General features: G+C 46.7%; 1 protein-coding gene across 4 annotated transcripts in view; it reads right to left on the bottom strand.

Annotated features, from left to right (window-relative positions):
* Positions 1 to 1,414: 1,414 nt before the first annotated feature.
* The window catches only part of MAP1A (microtubule associated protein 1A), a 42,556-nt gene continuing 21,721 nt past the window's right edge, over positions 1,415 to 22,249 (bottom strand). For all 4 annotated transcript variants that reach the window (XM_015873214.3, XM_085515061.1, XM_015873213.3 and 1 more), the window contains 5 exons: positions 18,112 to 18,194; positions 17,271 to 17,411; positions 7,775 to 16,601; positions 5,770 to 6,002; positions 1,415 to 4,866 (listed from right to left, as the gene is read on the bottom strand). In XM_015873214.3, the coding sequence (XP_015728700.2) occupies positions 4,711 to 4,866; positions 5,770 to 6,002; positions 7,775 to 16,601; positions 17,271 to 17,411; positions 18,112 to 18,194 (9,440 nt within the window). In that variant the 3' untranslated portion in view covers positions 1,415 to 4,710. The remainder of the gene's footprint in view (positions 4,867 to 5,769; positions 6,003 to 7,774; positions 16,602 to 17,270; positions 17,412 to 18,111; positions 18,195 to 22,249) is intronic.

The raw sequence follows: 22,249 nt of genomic DNA, 5'->3' as shown, positions 1-22,249 counted from the left end.
TGGAGCAAGAAGAAACTGTGGTCAAGACAAGCCACCACTGAAGTGAGTGCACACGCATGGGGCTTTGCTTGGGAAAGCCAGATGCTTCTTTTCATTCTCCTTGTTTGAAGAATTGATTGTATGGGGGAAGAGGTCCTGGCTGCCCAGGACCCGTGGTGGTTTGCTGTAGAGTGAAGACCTTGGGGCAGAGTTTGGTTCCTCTCACCTGGTCCAAACCTTCTCATTGGTTCCAAGGGCACCCTGCATAATGCTTCCTCATGCCCAACAACTCTACTTTTCACTTTGGGCATTTCAGGTGATGTTCATTTGTACTTGAAATGCAGCAGATCTTACAGTGGCTTTGAGTGCAATGCTGCACCAGGAGGAAACTGACGCCCTTTTGGCAGGGCTTTGTGATGGAAGTCCTGCCATGTGCTCATGGAAGAGCTCTGACTTTTATTGGCAGTATGGTACTCAGGTTTGGATGATCAGCTTCCCTGGCCTGTGCCTATCAGGGCTGAGGTTGCTGGGCTTTGGTGTGCCCTGGTCCTGAGAGTTGGCCATGGGAAAGCTGGAGGTGGAGTAGCTCTCCATATCCTTCTCAGGGCCCTCAGGCAATGTCTGTGCACTGCTTCAGCAATTCTGCCCTGCTGTGGCCCTCCTCTCAGGCTTACAAAGGACCCGACCAATGCCACCAGCTGCCGAGCTCTCTGTGATGTACTCCCCTCCCACTGCATCCTCTTCTGAGTGCTGCAGCCCCGTCCCTGCCTTCTTTTTGCTCTGCATTCATCTATGCAGTGTTTCCTCCAGGGTGTCCAGGCAGCAAAGGAGCTGAGCTGGTGGGCACAGCAGGAGCAAGTGACTGCTGCCCTCATTTTCAGCTGAGAAGCAGAAGCCCAAATGAATGACTTTCCCTTCAGAGGAGCTTGTGAAGCAGGGCAGAGGCCTGCTGCTGCCATAGGGATGGCCTCGTGATGCTCCATCAGTACAGTGTGGAGGCTTTGCTGCATGCCCTGCCCAACTGCTGGCTTCAGGCTGGGACTGCCCAGCTGTGCTTCCCACACTCAGGATATTCCCAGTTCCAGGGGTGCCAGCCGTGCCAGGCACAGCAGCCATTCCTGAGGGTCACTGGTTTGACAGAGGGCTGCAGTGCAGTTCTGCAAGGCAGTGAACGCCGCAATGGCTGCACACACAGCTATGGCTGCACACTCAGCTATGGCTGCAGGCCCTTAGCCTGCTGTGAGCGGCAGGAGTTGGCTTTGGGACTGCAACAAGGAGCAGCCCTCCCCAGGAGGCAGATCTGCCTCAGTGTGGGCATCCTTCCCACAGGGCTGAGGGCAGGGCTGGGCTGCAGCAGCAGCTGTGGGTAAGCAGCGCTGCACACCCCTACCCACACCGTGCACACTTAAAGAATGGTTTGAAACAGCTGGAGGTGTTCTTGTTCGCAATTAATGTGGCTTTATTATTAATGTGTTGGGCTCCTCTCTTGACAGTAGTTAGTTACAGAGTGTTTCACATGGAAATGGGCAAAAGGACAGAGGTTGAGGAACTAAATTCAAATAGAAATATGATGCTGAAGAAAAGAATCAGGGCTCTGTTTTTAAAACATTTAGCATCGAAGCTGGGAGCACAAGTTGCCATTTCAATACAGTTAAGACGTTCACTTTTTTTTTAAATTATAGGTTTAAAATAGTATTTTATACCTATTACATACAGGAAGATTATGTGTTGTTGCCCACATGCAGAAACAAGCAAAAGCAGAGTTTAACTGTTTCTCTCTATTAGTGTTGTATTACCTCTGGCTCGGTTCTGCTGGCTCCTGCAGGCTGAGCAGAGTCCGACGCTTTATAAATTGGAATTTATACAATTCTTCTTCCCTGTAGTTTCAGAAGATCTCAAGGGAGGGAGAGAAACTGAAGGCAGAAGAGACTGCCACCAAAGTCTGACAAAAACTGTGGAGTCTCAAGGACGCAGAAGTGAACTGGGGAAAGATTGAGCAGTCCGAGCAGCACAGCTGCAACGTGCAAGAGCACAGCGTGCAGAGGGCGAGTGCTTGCACTGAAACACGTGCCAACAGCTGCACTCCTGTGGGGAGGATGCAGGCACCTTGCAAAGCCTCACTGTTACTGCTGCTTAGTCAGAATTACTTCAAGTTTAAAGTAGAGAAACATTCATTTGTGGGTCTATCTATAAAGTTAGTGCATTAGCTTTTCTGCCTAGCCACGCTGAGGGATCCAAGGACCCAGTCACTGAAGTTGTCACGTTTGTTTCTCTGGCTACCTGGCACTGGATGTTCGGTGTTTTATTCCTGCAGCTGGCTGCCATCCAGTCCCAGTGACAAGTGAACCAGGATTTCCCTAAAGCACTGAAGGCAAAACCCCAGAGCAGAGCTGGGAGAAGCAAAAGCAGGTCTGTTACTGCCTACAATTGCTTGCTGTACCTGACATTCATAGAAAATAATCCCACTGGGTTGCAGAGAATGACATTTATTCTGGCACACTGCGACTCCATGGTTAACATGAATACAGTGCAGGGATTTCAGAAATCCCCAAGTAAGCTCCCACACTCCTACCAGGGAGTGTGTTAAAAGGGCTGGCTGCCCTGGGGAGAGGCTGCTCACCTCGGGCTTTGTCCTGCAGCTGCTGGGTTTTAGACACAGACTTGCAGGCTGCAAGCAGAGATCCCTTCTGTTGCCAGCAAATACTCTGCCCATCCCTCTGTAGTCTTCTTGTTGCTGTTCTTTAAATTGCAGCATCTGTACTGAGAAACCTCTGAGCTGACACCAAGAGCACATAGTCTCAAGTTTACATGTATAAATTAAAATAGTAAATCCAAACAAAAAGCAGCTTAAGAACAAAAAATAAATACATAAATTAAATGCAAAATAAACCCTTTCCTTAGAAGCTCCATTTTAGTTCTAGGAGCAAGTTTCTAAGCAGCATTTTCTTTGTGTCAGCTGCTAGAAAACACTAGCATAGAAACTGAAGAGTCCTAGGCAAGTACAGCCCATCGTCCTGGGATGCTTACTGTGGAATCAGACCTCGGCTCGGGGCCAAGCACAGCGGGTGATGCAGCAGATGGAAATACTTGTATGTCAAGCCTTTCAACAGCGCTTCCTATCTCATCTCTCCTTTGCCAGAGGAGCGCAACCTACTGCCGTTCATTTTGTCTTACAGAAAGTTAAAGTCATCCCTGTGATAAGATGGTCCAGGTTTTGGCAAAGGCTTCCTGCTGCTGCTGACACAGTGCACCTGAGCACCAGCACTCTCATTGCTGCGCTCCCTGCAGGAGCAGCCCCGCAGCTGGAATAGACTTGTGTGCCAGGGAGGTTTTGGGTTCAGCAGCAATGGTGCATTCAGAGCACACAGCTACATTTCTTGCCAGAACAGCCATAAAGTGAAGATGCAACAGCTGCCACCTGCAACCACAAGTAGCTCCTCTGCGCTGGCAACACATGTACATCCCTGACACAGGTATGGAGAAGCTATGAGCTAACACAGTCACTGATCTACTTCAACAAAGTGTTTTTGGGAACTTCTCATCCCATAGGTTCTAGTCTCCAAATCCTGGGCACACTTTTCTGTGGAGGCAGTTTAGGCAACAATAGCTTGAACACAGCTAAGAATCCGGGCTGTTGGCATACACGTAGCAAAGAAGCTGCTGTTGCTTGCACATCATCAAGCTCTACTGGCCAGACACTAGCATCTCAATATGGCATGCAAGCTCCTCAACTGCCTCACTACACTCCTCAGCAAAACCTTTGGTTTACAGTGACAGGGAGGTTCCTCAGAGATGATAGGCCAAGAGAGGCCGGGTTGTTGCAGCCCTTCTGCTTTAGAAGCAGCTGTAGTTGTGCGTTTAGATTCTCTGAAGTGTGACTGTTCAGGCAGTGGCCCCTCTGTGCCCCTTGCTGTCACACTGTTGCTGTGCAGGAGCAGGTTAGCCACTTGGTGTGCAAAACTCAAGTTAGCAGGTTAGGAATGTGCTCTTAGCAGCAAAGAGCAACAGGCCGAGCTTTCTCCTCTCAAACCAACATGTCGTTCAGTACAGCTCCCTGAGCACAGAGCCAGCATTGCAGGAGCCTGAGAGCGCTTAATTGGGACAGAAGCCTGCAGAAGTGGCCAGCAGTGGCCCTGTCCAGTTGGAGCACAAATCCCCTCACCCAGAGCACCACCTGTATGCTCAGGGTGGGAGATGGAAGAATGCCCTTCACTGTCACACACTGATTGGAAAGTCTGACCTTCCCTCATCATCTCAGTCCATTTGCTTTGCAAATTAGTTTTTTTCTCTACCCCCCTGCCCCCCACACACCGTCAACATGCAGCAGCAGCAGCATTTTAGCCCTCACCAGAAAGACAAGGGTCATGGTGCTACAAGTTAAATGGCAAGGCAGCCAGGAAGAGAGTGGAACAAGCTCTCATAGCAGCAAGGCAGCCAAGATAGTCTACAGAAACTGTACAGGCGGCAGAATAAAGCAGGGAAAGCGGAAGCACCCCTGGCCTGCAACTGCTCTTGCACAAAACCTTAGCTCAGTCCAGAATATTACAGAGCCCTGCACTTCTTTCTCACGGCATCCAGTGCTGAGCTAGATGGGTACCCGATTGCCTGACAAATGGGAACCATGTAAAGGATTAAACCAGAGAAGACCTGGACTGTGATTAGATGGTGTCTCTGACGTTGCATCGGTGATTGGAGAGTCAATGAATGAACGTAAAGTGGGGCTGGGGGGAGTTAGAATTCAATCTTACAGGCTGGGAAAGATTCATCCTGCATCACAACAGTGCTGCTGCTTGCCAGTACCATGATGTTTAGCTCCTGCTGTTTCTCATGTGTCTGCTGGTACCATTCTCGTGTCACCTCAGTATCGTGTGTTGGGATCAGCGTCACCTGGGGAATAAAGAAGCAGGCGTGATTATCTGAGAATAACTGCAAGTCATAAACAGTGCCCATAAAAAGGCTAAAATTTCTCATTAATTTTGGAACACTGTCCCCTTGGTACTGCTTGTTCTACTTAATGTCTTTCAGATGACAGATGCTCTAAGGCAGAGCTGCTGCTTTATCTTATGCAGTACCAGAACAATGGGGCTCCGAGTTGGCTGCAATCTGGCAGCACTAACACAGTAACACTGAAAACGGCTGCGGTACAGGGAAGAGCATCAACGGTGCTCCTAAAACAGCCTTAGAGAGATTCCTCAGTGTGAGAAGGGACGGTGCTGCATGTGACTGCTGTTGGGCTGATACTTGACTTTGGGTACCTCCTGACCCAGTGCGCAGCCTCCAGGACTCTGAAATCTAAGGCTGCTTCCTCTGACAGAGCATACACATTTCCCTGTTTCTGTCTTCAGAAACAGTGTCCACCCTGGATCTCCTACAAACCTGACTACATAGGAAACATGACTAAGAATACTTTTTTTTTTTTTTTTTTAAATCACTAATAAAAGTCAGCATCTGTCACTAGTAAAGTCCTTGAGCAAGAAGGGCTGGCAACAAGTGCCATAGGACATTGTGATGAAATGTAGGCTGCCATGCTGCTTGTTTTCACTAGCAGATAGGCTCACCTTGGAGCAGGTGAGCAGCCACGTGTGATCTCTGAATGCTTCCTCAGAAGAAAGTGGAATGGAGGACGCACCTGATTCAACTCACATCATTCTGAGTGTGTCCTCCTCCTCTTAAGTACATTCTACTAACTCTGCAGAGCAATGCATGTCTAGTAACATTTGTATCCTTCCTCTGAGTTTGTTTGTGACACATGGAGAATCACATACATTCTTTGGCAGTCCTGTGACCTACCTGCAGGTTCTCCCCCCACTGAGACTTCCCTTCCAGGAGTGCATCCAACACTGCACGGCTTGGCTCTCCATTGGCTGCATCATTCCCACTCACAACGTAGTATGACGCTCGAACCCGTTTGAAGAACTCTGGATCTGTGTTCTTTCCGCTGCAGTGGTTGGGGATGTATGCCAAGTCCACATAGACAGGTGGCCCCGTGGGCACAGGCAAATTGCTTTTGGGACTATTGGAAGCTTTGGAAAAAAGAAAGTGGAGGCTATCAAAATCCTTGTGGAATGAATAAACACAAATTCACACTGAAGTACATGGATTTCAGAAAGGTTTTTTTCCCTGCAGTTTGGATTTATCCAGGCTCAAAAACGATCTGGGTGGATTTCTGAGCCAGTACTGGAGAGAAATGGAGGGGAAGGGAGTTCTGCTGTTCTTTGAGGATGGACTGGAAGGCTTTAGGCTCTGAACTCTTTCCTCAAGAAGGGAATCAAAAGTTCCATTATTAGCTTTTGCAGAGTTGTTCTCCCTATCAATACTCAGTTCTAGCTTATTTCTTTTTGTTTAATAACCTACTTTTGCTGAAGAAACCTGTTCTGTGACCTCTGTACGCCTTTCTATCTGAGGGTACTGCAGTGGGTTTTTTGGAAGTTCCAGGCTGGCTTTCTGCCATCCATAAGAATCATTGCTGTTCCATGGACTCTAATGCTCTTTCCTAGCAACACTGCTGCTACTTTTCTACATCTTTTCTTAATTTGATGCTTTTTATATTTATGAGGTGGGAGATGGTCAAACAAGTTATTACACTCAGTGGTATATATGCATTATATAGATACAACCCATGGAAGGACCAAACCCATGGAAGGACCATCCCTTCACTCCCTCTCACTTTCTGTGGAATCACAAAGGCCTCTGCCCTCTGCTTCCCATTCTGAACGCTTCATTCTGTGAGCATAAAGCCACCAACACTATCCTGTACATCTCACTGTGTTGCTGCACAAACAGATCCCCTCCCATCACAGCCACTGATATCTATTCCTCATCCCAAGTTTAGAGTTGGGCAACCAAGCGCACTGCTCCAAGCACAAAATTCCTGTATATTTTAAGCTTCCCTTCAGGCTTACGTGCCCAGGCACTGCATCTTTACCTTTCTTTCTGCGCAGTGCCTTCAAGACACAGCTGTTCTGTAAAGACACACTGCTCATATCCTGCTGTAGGCTCCCTGCTTGATCATGCTTCTGTGCCAGCTATTCATGAAAGTCAGTGTTCAGCACCTCCTCAAGTCACATTCCCTTGCAGAGCCCTGCAACCACTTTAGTTCTTTGCCCACTACTTTCCTCTGACTGCTCACCGCACTGACTCCTTGTCTGCTTGGCATGTCCATCCCCTTGCTGTCAGTGATGCCATCTGTCAATGACATGAGTTTCTCTCACCTGACGTATACCTGCAGCACACACTTATGGGCTTTCTTTTCAGGTCTTTCTCTTTGGCTGCTCTTACTCAGGGAGTGTCTGGTAGAGCCCCTGCATCCCTTCCTCTGCTTCTTTTACACCCTCTCCTTGCCAGAGTGCCTGCAGTGGGCATCTGCTGAGACCACAGCACATCAGAAGTGTTTTCATTCTCCGCACCCTCCTGTGTGTTGCCCCTGGCTCATCTTGCACACAGTATCAAGGATCTGAGGCAGACAATTACCACTTGGCCTGTGCTTTGCACAGAGCCTGGCACTTTGAGGTCACAGCTAAGAGATGGAGATGGTGCAATTGTACTTATCACCTAAAACTGGGTTCTGAATTAGGTTTCCCGGGACTCTCTGAAGAGGTGGCTGGATTCATCTCTACAGTTTACCTCAAGGCTTCAGGCTTTTTATGTGACTTGCGTGACCACTTCTTTTCTCACTGATTTGATTTCTCATGCCTGACTCAGAAGTCCTGTTCTCTGCTTTGCTACTTTGAACTTGCTGTGGTTTCTCTGCGCTGAACCTGAAAAGAAAATGGACATTTGGTGAAGAATCTCTTACCAGGGTTTGATTTGATGCCATTAACAAGGTTCTTGCCAGGGTTGCTGTGACTGCTCCGGGCTAACTCCTCCTCTGAGTGAGGAGGCTGTACTAGCACACCACGTGGTTTGGGCTTCTCTGCTCCATCTCTTTCTTTTTTGGCAGTGGCAGATTTTGGAGATTTGTCCGATGGCTGTTTCACAGGAGTGGGCGATCGCTTCCCTTTCGCGTCTAATTTACGAGCAGGAGAGGAAGATTTGGGTTTGTTCAAAGGCTTCCTCACACTCTTGCTCTTTTCTTTCAAGTCTTTCTTTGAAATTTTATCATTTCTACTCATACTTTGCTCATTTACTAACATATCAGGGTCTACCATGCAGACATCAGGGTGAGGTGGATGAGGATGAGGATCTACCATTGGAACAGGCTGAGGATCATGGCTGGACCTAGAACTGGCATGATGAGCACTCCCAACAGCTTTGTCCACTGGGAGGAAATCAGCATCTTCATCTGAGTCCATGTTGGCATCTGCTGTGATGGACGGACATTCTTCTGTCTCAGGCGGGACATCTGAGTCTGACTGGGAAGTTCCAGAATCACTCACTGATGTTGGAGGGGTTTCCTCCACTGTGGTTGTTTGTGCAGGGCTACTACTAGTGTGGGGCGGTCTTCCTTGCACTGAAGTGTGACCTTCCTCCTGTGAGACATCACTATCTTCAGAGAGCTCATGAGGGCTCGGGTTAATGAATGAGGGCGACAGCTCTCCCTTCCTCTGCTTATATTCACGTGAGGAAATTTTCTGTCCACAGTCAAAACTGCCTCCTAAACATGTTTCCATCTCATGGGAAGCATCTCCACGGTCATCTGTTCTTCCACCCTTCTGCACATCTGGGAAAAAGGGCTGGAAACTGTGCTCAGGGGACATCAGAGAGGAAGGACGGCTCTGTCTCTCTGTGTCCTCTTTGCCTGTGCATGGAGAAAAACTGCTGTCAGAATCAGGACATGTTTTTTCATCTTTTGCCTCTGCTGAATGGTATGTGCTTTGGAAAGCTTGCAGACTGGTGCTCACCTCTGTTGGACCATTGGCTGTGGTTTTATTCTCATGTTGATGATGAGGAAATGATGCCAATACATCAGGGAGGGATGTCAGTGTTGTCAGCTGCTCTGTAAATGGTGCTTTCTGCTCAGGACTGGTTACACGTGGTTCCTGTTGTATCTCTCCAGAGAACAATGTGGTCTGTGAACTTTGGTACTCTTTCCTGCATGGCGAAGTGCTGCCACCGATGCTACTACTGAGTGCAGAACTGTGTTCTTCAGCTAACACAAAGTCTTTGGTTTCAGATGAATGGGTATTCACAGCATTATCTGGAATCTGTAGAGGTGCATCCCACAGGCTCCTGGTAGTTGGTTCCACTCCTGCACCTGGGCATGCAGAAAGCATATGGGAGTAAAAACTTTCTGCTGTAGTTGGTATTACAGGAGTGGTTGCTTCAGATGATGGTTCCTCTGACAGGCTTGAAGAGTCATCTTTCAGCTGCTCTTGGGGAACAGACTCTTTCTCCACAGCTTTGGAGAACAGTTTATCCTCTTCATATGGACTCAGCAGTGAGAATTTAGTTAAAGATGAGCTATGGCTGCTGATCTTCTCAGAAACCTCCAGGTAGTCATCTTTCTTCTCCTGGCCTGAGGACAAAGCACTGGGAACCTTTAAAGGAAGAAAGATATCCCCTGAACGGCTTGCTGAGGTTTGTTCGCGTCTGAACACACCAGATGTTTCACTCTTCCCTAGCAGGGAGCATTCAAATCCAGAAGATATATCCATCACTCTGCCCTCTCCTGTTGGGACCTTTCTGTATTCTTCTTTTTGCTTTTCAGAAGCAGATTTCAAATATGTGTCTTGCTCATAGCACTCCGAGACCAGCTCTGTACCTGGATAATCTGTTACACAGAAATGTGATTCCTTTGTGGATTTTCCAGCATCCTCTTTCTTTTGCAAAGAATCTTGGCTTAAATGGCACATTTCTGAAGCCTGCTGATCCCTGCCTATGTCTGGCAGGTCACTGTAGCCAGTGACACGTGTCCCCACAGTTGTGGCTGGCGTAGTTTTCCTAATTCCATAATCCTCTTTCCACAATGGCTCGGAAGGTGACGAGGCAGTAGAAGTGGGTGAAATGGAGTCCTCACGCTTGCTTTGCAGAAGCGGTTCTGATACACAGAACTTCTCCCCTGCTGTGATGTGTGCATAGACTGTGCCAGAAGCTTGGTCAGGGCTGTGCAGTTTGAACTCTTTTTCAGATCTCTCATTAGCACCTTTTTCTAACTCTGAGTCGCTCATGTTTTCTTCCCCTTGACCTGCTTTCTCATAGTATATATCATTGAGATTTTGGCCTTTGGATTTCAGGGGTAGAGGTATCTGTTCCTGGCTAGACAAAATGATGTTCTTATCTGGGCAAGCAGCATCAATAAGGGCTGCTGATTTTTCTTGATAAAATGTGCTTGTGGGAGAGACAAATGCTGTGGCAGTCGATGATGGGTGATGTTCAGAGCCCCGTTCTCCTGGCAAAGCACTGGACATCTTCAGGTCTTCCTGCTCCTCAGACAGCCTGGGTTTATCTGTTTCAGACAAGGGCAGGTACCTTTCGTGGATGTCTGCATACTCAAAGGCTGTATCTGCTTTATCTTTAGGGGATGCTGGAGATGACAACTCCTTCTCAGCAGAAGTATAAAGGCAGGATTCTTCTTCCTTTGCAGAGACATGAAAACTTTGATCTTTTTGAAAGCTTGGTGCTGTTGTTGGCGCTTTGTCAGTGTGACCTGGAATGTCTGCATCCTCAGATTTGAAAGAGGAGAGTCCAACTCCAGATACAATTATCTTCTCATAGATGTCAGCATACTTGAAACTTTTTTCATCAGGGTAGGGAGTTGGTTCTCTTTCTTCTTGCTCTTGTATCACAGAACCGTCATCACTTCTGGATCTGCAGACCTCTTCCTCTTGGGAAGGAGAGTCCAGGGGGCTCCTAGAATGGGACTCTGGAAGATATGCCACTGGGCTTGCAGAACCCACAGCCTCAAAATGGCCCATGGCTGCACTACCTTTTTGAGGAGGGACTTGTCCTAGAGAGGAGTGTGCACATTGCCCTGACACTGCAGCACTTCCTTCTGTGGATGCTGCCACGTATTCATACGCTGCCGGTCTTGTCGACTGCAACAGAACAGATGCTGGTGCCATCTGCTCTTCGCTTCCCGCAGAGTCATAGAGATACTCAGTGGATTTGTACCCATCCTCTTGCTTTCTGTCTATTTCCTGATATGAACCACCGACTTCTGTTTTCTTTTCAGCAGCCTTTGATAGGATTTCCTCCTGTAGAGGTGACTTACACTGACCTACTTTGTAAGGCCTCTCTGTTTCTGGTGTTGTGCCAGCCTTCTTTTCCAGAGGGCTAGTTGCTATTGCCAGGGGAGATGCTGTCAGTGCCTGGTCTAGTGACTTTGCATAGATATCTAGGACAGCTTTCTCCTCATCATCTAAATAGGAGTAATCTTGCTTAGATGTCAACAACAGATCTTGCCTTTCTTTGCCTCCAGTTAACTCTTTAGCCTGATATTCCTCACCAGAGACATACTGAGAAGGTGGATGAGAACTGTCAAGGAAAGCAACGTCAGCAGGAGCTATTTTTGCATTCTTGGTTTCTGCTGTAGGTTTGGCATTCTTCAGCATCTCTTCTTTGTAATCAGATGATTCCACATTTAAACATTTTGCTTCTGCTTGCATTAGCACAGGTTTGTCTTTGGCATGGTGGAGAACCTCATCCTCCTCGCTGGGTAACTGCCCCACTCTTCCAGTGTCTTTTTCTTCCTGAAGATACTTGTATTTAGAGCCCCATGCTTCCCTTTCTGCTCTGCCCCAGGTGGGACTGTCAGGCTCTACAGCAGACAGGATCTCCTCTTCTCCCATTTTAGGAAGGGATTTTGTTTCGTATTCTGGTACCTCATCCAAGAATGTGCTCTCCCTCTCCTCATCATACCTCTGGCGCCTCCCCTGAACAGGAATATCCTCCACTTCTTCTGGAAACCATACTTTCTTCTCATTACTTACATCTTTCACGTAAAAGTCTTCCATTTCTGGAGATTTTTCTTCTCTGTCTTCCTTCATCCTGCAAGATTTAACATCTTCAGCAGAAACATGCAATGATGTTTTATCCTCAGTTGGGCTAGATCCCATGAAGCGTGAGCCCTTGGCATCTGGAGATGCTTCCTGAGAGAACAAACCTAAAGTTTTTTCCCTAGATGGGCCTTCTGCAGTGAGAGAAAACAAACTGCTGTCATCCGGAGACATTTCTTCACTGGAAGTGTCTCTGGGTGACGAGTCTCTCACTGCGGTACTTTCTGGACAAGGAAATGATTTTGATGCTTCTTTTATGAGTCCTTTGGTAGAAACTCCCAGTGGTTTTTCATACACATCTGGGCTCTGCTCTGTAAAATCCATGGGTTTCATGGCTTCTGAAGGGAATTTATCAGTCAAGTCAGACACCATCTTCTCCTTCACAGGTCTATCTTCTTCAAAACTGAGAGATTTTGTGTCTTCTGGAGAAATTCCCTTAACAAAAAGGCCTGAAGAGATTTCCTTGCTGGGACTCTCAGTGAGAGAAATAGATTTGATCTCTTCTGGAGAAACGTCTTTAACTGAAACCTGAGAGGACTTTTCTTCTTCTGATGTGTCTTCTGCAAAACAGAACAGTTTTCCTCCTCCAGCAGCCATCCCCTTCATAGAAATCTCCATGAATTTTTCTTTACCAAGATTCTCTTCTGCAAAAGAAAGCGATTTGGAATCCTCCAGAGAAAATCGTGAGGTTTGGTCGCTTTCAGATTTGATTTGGTGTGTGAACTGTGGAGAATCCATACTTCCTACAGATGTTTCTGTGGCAGAGAAAGGCTCAAAGGTCAAATGTTTTGAAGAGCCCATTAAACTTTCTGCCACGGATTTGGTTTCCAGCTGTTTCCCTGGCTCCAGAAACACATCCATCTTGGGATGGGGCAGTACAGGCAGCTCCTCCTCCTCCCCTATCACCACTGTGTCCTGCTTGTGGTAGGACAGCCAAGGCAGCTCCTCCTTCCCCATGTGTGCCTCCTGCACCTCCTCCCCAGGAGACAGTGGCACACCACTGTCCAAATCCAGCTTGTGCTGCACAGGTCCAGGTGTGTCTTTTTCGTATTTGTACTTATCTGCAGACACCTTATCGTCTCTGAGAGGTTCATCCTTGGCTCCTTTTGCCACAACAGAAGCTTGGCCTTCTGATTTCTTAGCAGTAGCATCCTCTTGTTTTTCATATAGCTCTGAATCTACTGTATCTAGCTTTTCCTCCACTGGAGACTGGTGGAAAGGTGTGTGTCCTGCACTGGTGGGGCCAGACTGGGTAGGAGATGCCATTTTGACTGTACTGTCATCAGGACTCATGCATCGCTCTTCAGCCTCTGCAGAGTCAACCTGGGAGAATGGTGTTTCTTCAGCAGACAATGGCAGGCCTGAAGTTTGCATCGCTTCTGTGGGGACTTTCATTAACACATTATCAGGACATTCTTGATGTGTAAACAATGGAGCATTGTAATGCACTCTGAGTTTCTCAGGCATTTCAATATTTGGAGTCCCATCTTCTTCTTCCTCTTCATCTTCTGCCTCTTCAGGGAGATCCTTTTTTTGAGCTTCCAGTTTTCTCTCCCCTTCTGCTAGAGCATGGAAGTCTTCAGGAAGTGGAGACTTAAAACATTTGTCTTCCTCCAAAGATGATGTGGGAGAGATTGTGCCAGCAGAGGGCACGTAGTCGAGACCTTGTGTTGCTTCAGTCCTAGAGGAAGGCATGCTGTTTGCTGTGTCTAGAAGTAAAGAGCTTTTCCCAGTTTCTTCTGTCTGTGGTGCTGTTATAGACGCAACTGACTGATCTTCTGCTACTGAAGTTGCAAAAGATGAAAGCTTGTCACATTCTGTAATGGAGGTAGCAGAAGATATATGTTCCTCCTCAGCTAGAGGGGCTGCCACTATGTTTGTAGGATATGCCAGGATTTCAGACTCCTGGCCAGCATAGCCCTTGGCTGTAAGGTCTGCAGCAGGCACAGCCTGTATTCCATGTACTGCTTCAAAAGAGCCTGGGTGGTCAGGAACAGAAATGTCATATGCATTGACATCGTACTTCAAGTGTGGGATCCTCTCTTCCTGTTCGTCATGTATTTCCTCATCTGAAATGGTCTGCTCTGTTTCTGAGTAGCCTGGGATAGTTTCATCTTGGATATATGAAACGTGTTCTACTGCTGCTCCTGCAGGGACAGGCAGACCGCTCAGAAATGACTCCTCCTTTGTTGCTTCCTTTCCAAGTAACTTGCTTTTCTCACCCAGGTCACTACGTTCTTTTTCCTTTTCTTCAGTGGTAAACAATTTCTCCTCCCTCTTGTCCTGTTTTAGCTCATAAAAATCTTTAATCTTTTCCACTTTCTGCTCTGCCTTCAGGAACTTTTCTTCCTTTTCTTCCTGCTCTGCCTTTTCTAACACATCCTCTCTCTTTTCCTTCTCGGCCTCCTCCTGTGCTTCTGTCCCCTCAGTATACTTTTCACAGGTCTTTGTTACTGCTTCCCTCTGTTTTCTGTCCAAAGAGATTTTCTCCTCCTCCTCCCTGTCTTCCCCTGTGAATGCAGGTGACAGAGCACCTTTTGCTGTGACAGCTGTGTGTTGTGGTACCTGTTCTCTGTCTAGCAGCAGCTGAGCTTCCTTGTACTGCTCAGCTTCTCTCTCGCTGTATCTCATCTCAGGACTCTTGTCTATTGTTCTTTCTTCATCCTCTGTTTTTTCAGCTTGATCTGCTCTTAGTTCTAGATGACGGACTGCCTTTTCCTCTGCTGGTGATTCTTTTTCCCTATCAATAGAAGTTGTTCCCTGATCAGGAATGTTTGTTTTCAGATCCACTGCAAAATGATTCTTATCCATCATGTCTGCAGGCTCTTCCATCTCTGTTTTAGTTGCACTCATAAATTTATCACTTATTTCAATATCAGACATTTCCTGAGTAACCTGCAAATTCCCTTTCTCCTCGTGCTTTAGTTCCTCAAAGTCCTTTGTAAGATCTTCTGGTGAAGACAGGACTAACCTCTGTTCAGCAATGGCAGCCTCTCCTGGCTCCATCTCTGCTGGCACCTTCTCCATTGATGATGTCTTCAGATCGCTAAGTATTTCCTTTTCAGGCTTGACTTTGATCTTCTCAGTTTTGATTCTGCCTGGAACTTTTGCCTTGTATAACGTTTTCCTTACTTCAGGAGTAAAAGGTTTTAAGTCTGGTTTAGACAATTTTTTGGGCTCTGGTTTGGTTTCTTTCTTTTTATCTTCTTTCTTTGAATCTTTCTTTTCCTCTTTTTTTCCATCATCTTTTTTTAAGTCCTTTTTCTCCTTCTTAATCTCTTTCTTTTCTTTGTCTTTCTTCTCCTCCAGTTTTGATACTTTCTCTTTGAGATGCTTTTTGCCAACTTTGTCTTTTGCCATTTTTCTTTTCTCAGCTTTGAGAGCATCATTTGATTCTGCCTTTATCTTTTCATGTTTAACAGGCTTCTCGGGAGTCTTCTCAGAGAGCTCTTTAACTTTTTTCTCACTTTTAGCATCCTTTATGACTTCTGGTTTTACTTCTTTACTCCCCTCCTCAGCTGCCTCCTCTTTCTTAGCTTGCTTTGTCACAGATGGCTTGGGGGAAGATTTAAGACTCTCTTTACTGTCTGTTCTCTGTTTAATTTTGGTCTGCTTGAGCACAGGCGGAGGTATTCCAGCAGTTATATCTTTCTGAGTAGCCACTGGGTACCTCAGAAAGTCCAGGTGCTTGAGTTTCTCAAGACCTTCCAGTATCTTATTCTGAGGAGCATTTCCAGGAAACAAAACCCTTACAATTTTCTCTGTAGGGCTGGCTGGCAGCCACACCACTAGGGCGGTGATGGATGTCAGATAGGGAACGGAAATTTCACCTTCTTTCCCACTTGCAAGAATTATACCAGTCTTCGCTTTACTATTACCAGCCCATTTCTGCATTAGAAACTGCATTTCCTTACTGTCCTTGACAGGATTCAGTACATACATGTCCAGCCTACCCACTCCCATTTTGTGGAAAAGCGTGATAGGTTCAATAGTATTGCTCACCACCCTGTAAAGGGGCTCTGATTTAATGCCAAGTCTGTTGAGATACTGCAGTGTCAGACAAGCTTCCTCAATGCTCCTCTTTACTTTCATGGATGATTCCGGCATCTTCAGCTTTTCAGGAACATTAAAAAAAACCACCCCCAGCTCAGGAGAAATGAGGTTCTTCATCCAGTCACTGTAGTTGGTGGAGCCCTGGGACTGTTCCTCCTCTTGCTCAGCAACTTTCCTCTGCAGCAGCCCATTGATGCCAGGTAGGTTGTCTGCACCAATGTGGGTCAGGAGAATAGAGTCAATCCTATCCAGGTGCCTTACCAGCTTCCAGAAACATGATTTCCTGTCAGAGCCACCATCCACAAGGATGTTAAACCCATTGACAGCAAAGAGAGCAGAATCACCTCTTCCACCAGGGAATATGTAGCAGCAGGGTTTAGAAAGCTTCAAAAAGCCCCCTGAGGTGGGTGGCTCCAAGAGATCAAATGGAGATGGCACATCAACTGTTTCAGAGACATATTCTGCAAATTCAGACACCCCATCCATTTCTGGCAGAACTGGATCAGGGTTAAGTTTCAGATTAATAATATCCTGAAATCGAGGATGCCCGAGGTTGCTCCAGTCTCCTTCTCCCAAGCACGACACAGTAAGGGAAGCCTTGATATCCGAATCAGTGTTGCTAAGAATCTGGGTGACCTATTGAGACAGGCACAGACAAATAAAGGTGAAATACAGCTCTGAGACCAATTCAGTTCCTTAAAGAAAATGAAATTTTAAAAAATTTTTAAAAAAACTAGTTAATGGAGAAATACCAGACTTGATGAACACCTTACTGGCAGGAAATGCTGAGGGTACACGTAATATTCCAAAAGCCTATTACAAATAAAAGTACAGGGCCACTTTCTGCTCTCTTTTGGAGTTCTTCATGTTGCAGTCGTGTTATGCTTCCTGCCTGCCTGGGCTGCATGCTGACAAGACCTCCAGAAAGAAACCAACAGCAAGTACCACCTTGTCCTCTTTCCTTACTTCTTTCTATTCACCCTGGGACATCTGACTCTGGTTTCAGTTCAAAAGTGGCAATTTCCTTTTTATTTGTGAATTCTAACCCAAGATGTCCTTTTAAATGTCGTACATCATTGCCTGAACTAATCCTCATTAACTGACTAGTGAATCATATCACAATTTGCACAGTTTTTGTACTCTGAATTCTATTCAGATTCATTTTCTTTTCTGGAGCTTATTTTAATAGGTCAGGACTACATCTCCAACGTATGGGCCTAGGGACATGCTATGTAATAAGCAGAGCTATGTTTGATATCGTTTCCAAGGCTTCTTAGAGAAAGATCTGACTTACTGCTTACTCACCTCTGGGTCTGAAAGTACCTCAGCAAACTTCTGGTACGTGAAGGTCCCTGTCTGCAGGATCAAGTCTCCTTCCTGGTCAGAGCTCTGACCACAGAGGATCAGTAGTTTGTGGGTTGATGAATCGCACAGCAGCGAGCGGACCTGTTGCCATGGTACAGCACTGTCACTACTTTGATTTGCATTTTAAAAAGTTACCGGTATTCTTCAGCATGCAGAAAAGAGCACAACCACACAGAGCATGGAAACTGCTGAAACTGCTCCAGGTGATATTAACACACTATTTACAAATAGCTAAAATGTAAGTTTCCTATATACAGGAGAGTAGGTTACTGAACAGGGAAGGCAATTCTCCTACCTCCCACCTGACGCGGCTCAGTGTCACATTATAATTCACGTTAGGAAAGTAGGCCAGGATTAAGAGAAAATGTTTGGCATTACATTGCCATATCAGATTGGTGCATTTAGACTCTCATCAAACTGAAATGTTCAGGGTTCAGAAGCCTTCCAGCCTGTTCATTGGGAAGCTCTATGAGCTCCTGAGAAACGATTAACATCAAACAATTCCATAGGTACTGACTCTTCCAGAAAGCAGCTCATTCCCACAGGGCTGGGACACAAGGAACCACACATTCGTGTGTTTCTTTGTTCAGCAGTATGCTCTGCCCCAGAATACTGGCTTACAGCATGCATCTTGCTGGCAAACCAGAACATTTGGTGTTATTACATCCCGCAGCAGATTGGTAGTGTGGTTGAGATTGTGCTAAGTGTGATCACGATCTTCTATGTTAAACATCAGCCAGCAATCTGACATGGAGAAAACCCACCGGCATTGGGTTCCTACCTCAGACACAACGCTGTCCACATTGGGGTTTACCAGGATCACTGTCTCCAGAGTATCACTCCGGTGATGGAGGGTTCTTTGGCCTGGAAATTAAACAGAAAAAGAGAAGCTGGGAAGAAAAATCCGTGTGCCAATGTTTCAGCTTCTAAAATTCCACTTCAGCATGACTTTGATTGCAAGGCTTCAACTTACACTCCAGACTCAAATTAATAACTGAGTCTGACAGACCAAAGCAAACCCTTTCGGGCAACAAAGAAAAAAAACTTAGTACTGGATCAGCATAATTTGCAACTCAGCTCCAATGTGTTCTGAAGCTCACAGTGCCAGACATGTCAAACCACCATCCTGCCAGGCAGCTGTGCTCCACACACACTGGCATAGACTGACCATCTCACTGGGTACCAAAGTGCTGCAGAAGCAATGCCAGTCTGAGTGCTGCAGGCAGCCTTGGGGGACCACAACAGCTGCAGAAGAGGTGCTGTCTGCGGGACTAATGGGCACTGAAATACTGCTGCTCTTTGCCATCTCTGTCACTTAAGACTGAGCAGCTGAGCTGTCACTGCTGAGAGGGGCAAACAAAGCAAGGTTTGTTAGCATTCTGCTCACATCCTCACACCCCATAGAGGGGCTGCCCCCTTCGTACTTGAAAGAAAGAGTTCAAGCTATGGAGCCAGCAGCTGTGGCAGATGGAAGGCACAAATGGTGCAGGGCCATGAAGATGATTAACGGACAAAAGTGTTTTCATATGAGAGGCTGAGAGCAGCATCGTTTAGGCTGAAAAAAGGCTGGGGGAGGGGCAAGGAGATTATCTATGTTTATAAATATATGATGGTAGGGAATACGGGCAGACTCTTCTCAGTTGTACCCAGTGACAGGGCAAGAGGAAACAGGCACAAACTGAGAGACATGAGGTTCCATCTGAGGACAAGAAAACATTTTACCATGAGGGTAGTCAGATACTGGAATACGACATACGGAGAGGTGCTGGAGATTTCGCTGGGCTGTGGGAGAGGTTTCCTTCCAGTTTTTCAGAGAAAAAGCATCCACTGCCAGCCCAGCATTCACACATACAGAAATTTTAATCTGACACCTGAAAATCAGGATGGCAGAAGCCTGAGCTCTGCCCAGATGGCTGCAACGGGCAGAGAAGAGATCTGCAGGATGAGGACACTGCATCTCAACTGCTCAGAGACAGCCCAGTGACAAGGGAAGAGATCAGGTCAGGAGGGCAGCACATCTTTGCTGGGCCACAGCACTGGGAGAAGTCCAACAATGCATAATGATGGCTGCAGCCCACAGCCTTTTCTTCCTGAATGCCTTTCAGACCTACAGCTGCATGGATGCAGGCAAGGCAGCCAAGGGAAGGCCAGTCATCCCAAAGCCCTTTGCTGGCTGCTCCCTCAATAAAGGTCTGCAGAAGATTTAAGCACATGGGCTGGAGCATCCTTCTTACAAAAATTACTCCCAACAGAAATCAGCAGTGTTGCATGCATTTCCAGAGAAGATTTCTATCCATCATATCCCTGCCAAGGCAGAACACCCCAGTCTTTGCCATTTGTTTCTTAAAAGGAAAGTTTCCCTGGGCACCCATCACCAGTTCCCAAAACTCCTCTATTTCTGCTCCAACCCTCAGGACAAGTAAGATCACAAGTATCAAAACAAGAACGAACTCAGAAGACTCACAAGAGTGGCATTATTGTGTATTTCATATTATTCCCTATTATTTTTCATCACAATGTAGCCTGACTTGAGCTTTGCACCAAATAAAGACCTTCAGTCAAATCTATACAGTGGCATCAAATTTTCACCCTGACAACACAATGAACTGTGTTCTTACAATGAGCTGGGAAGATCTAATTATTGCAGTGCACTTGATCTTGTATTTTTTGACAGTGATTTTAATGACATCACAATGACTTTAGTTGCACAAGCTCCTCATGGTCATTTCCAGATATAAGCAACTGAGTCATCTACAAATATAGCCACCTCCATTTTCATCCCAGTTCCTTTCCTTATTGTTACCATACCCATACCAACTTTGTTCCAACCAGTCTAGGCTGGAGCGCTGTGCTTTAAGGTCACTATACGACAAATAGATCAACCAAGAAGGAAATGGTCCTAGAAGCAGAGAGATAGCCCTGGAGGCCCTTGTGCTGCCAACACAGATCCTTGTACGTAAGGCATATTGCCACTCTGACTGAAAGCACCTAGAAAGCCTGTAGCTAAACAGCAAAAGTTGGGCTAGCCTAAAGAGCTAACAAGTATAGCTCCAGAGCTGCAGCTTTTCTTGCTTTCATCTTTCAGAGCATCAAATCTCAGAGGTCTTCTCACTGGAGAAACCGTAGTTACAACTCAGCAGCGTGAAATAAGAGACCAATGGTTGGGCTGGTTTTCCCAGGCTCTCATCTCACCTTTAGGCAGACCTCTAAGGAGGCATCTTTCCAGGGAGGCTGTGCTGAACTTGGCCAAACCCTAACAATCTGTGTATAAGGGCTACAAAAACGAGTGAAGGACTGGCATATCTCTGACAAGGGGAGAGCTGAAACAGCTGGGTCTGATTAGCCTGGAAAAGAGACCGCATCAGTGCTTGCAAGTATCTGTTGGGGACATGCAATCTTTGCTACACAGCTCACAGGACCTTGGTATGAAGAGGACACAAACTGTTCATCCAGTCATCGACACCAATCCTGGCACATCCAGGGTGCCTTCTTTATTCCTCTTTACCCTTTGTTTCCTTCACCCCTGGGATTATTTGAGATTAACAGGCCAGGTTACACCTGTAAGGCAAACATTAATAGGCCCTTAGTTGTTCTGGGGGTGGGTTCTTTTGGTACACTTCAGCAAAGAGCTGAGCCTTGGGATGCAATCACAGACCTGACGCTCTGCAAAACAACAACAACAAAAAAGGCTCATCTCTGATGACAGTCAAAGCATACATGAGGTTTCTCAGGGTGCATACATTTGCATAATTAACATGAGCTAGTGTGAGCTGAAAGGCTGCCATTTTTCATTCTAAAATGGCACCGTAATACTGAGATGGTCACTGACTCTTTCATTCTGTGGCTGCAAAGCCTCCAACTGTAGCTCCTTCAGCGTTCATGAAGAAAAAAAGGATCCAGCCCCAACTGGGGTCCATTCAGAGAAAATGAAACAACATATTCATTCACAAATGCTCCAGAACTGCAATGAGTGCAGCAAGCTACATCTCCTTGGGAGAGAGGCAGATTACTGTGCAAACACTCCTCCTTACCACCTACTGCAACACAGATCCACTCCTGCCCAAGGAAGCCCCTGCATCGTTCAGCAGTCAGACAGAGAAGTAAGCATTCTTACTGGAAGCAACATCTGAAACATTGCACCTGATGGGCACACAGCTGCTGAAGCTCCTTCCACCAGCAAGCAAACCAAATAGCATACAGCTGGCTGGAGGAGATTTGCGAGCCCTGCCAGCAAGTCAGATGGGCTCAGGAATTAAAAAATAAACAGGAAGATTGCTTTGGCTGCCAGCACACAAACCAGCAGCTGCAAAGTCACAGCTCAGTGCTCCTTCACCTACAGGCTGACTGCCTCACCTGGGCATCCTTGCTTTACTTCAACAGTCACGGGTGGGAGGGCTCTGTCTGCCCTCAGTGCAGGTTTTGGTGCTTCCACAGCTGTGAGCAGAAGTGGGCAGACCACAGAATGCCACAGCCCCAGCAGCACAAACAGGAGTTTGCTGTGTCATGGAGCAGCATGAGGAAAGCTCCACGCAGTCACCCTGCTGCCCGCGCGCTCAGAGCATGCACAAGGAGAGTCCTCAATACGTTTAACAAGAAATCCCCCCACAGAGGAGTGGGCTGAGAAGTCTTTGAATGCCTGGTGGGCATTTGTGGTGAATTCCAGGAAGAAAAAAAAAAGGATGCTGGGAAAACCCTATTTCAAAGAAAACTGACATTCCCTTTTCTGGGGGCAGAGGGAAGGAGCTGCTGTAGGCAGAGCATCTCTGCGGTGGTGCCTGACCCTGTGCAAGCAGCAGCAACTGCCACGATCATGGCACAGAGAGCAGGCAGCCATATCTCATTCCGGTCTGACCTTTAGAGGACAAACAGGAATCTAGAAAGTGCCAGCATCAGCCTGAAAACAAGCAGCTCCTGCTTCT

The sequence above is a fragment of the Coturnix japonica genome, chromosome 14 (assembly GCF_054131305.1).
Source record: "Coturnix japonica strain WE chromosome 14, WE-NBRP24, whole genome shotgun sequence".
Lineage (NCBI taxonomy): Eukaryota > Metazoa > Chordata > Aves > Galliformes > Phasianidae > Coturnix > Coturnix japonica.
This window is presented reverse-complemented; position numbering and strand designations above follow the sequence as displayed.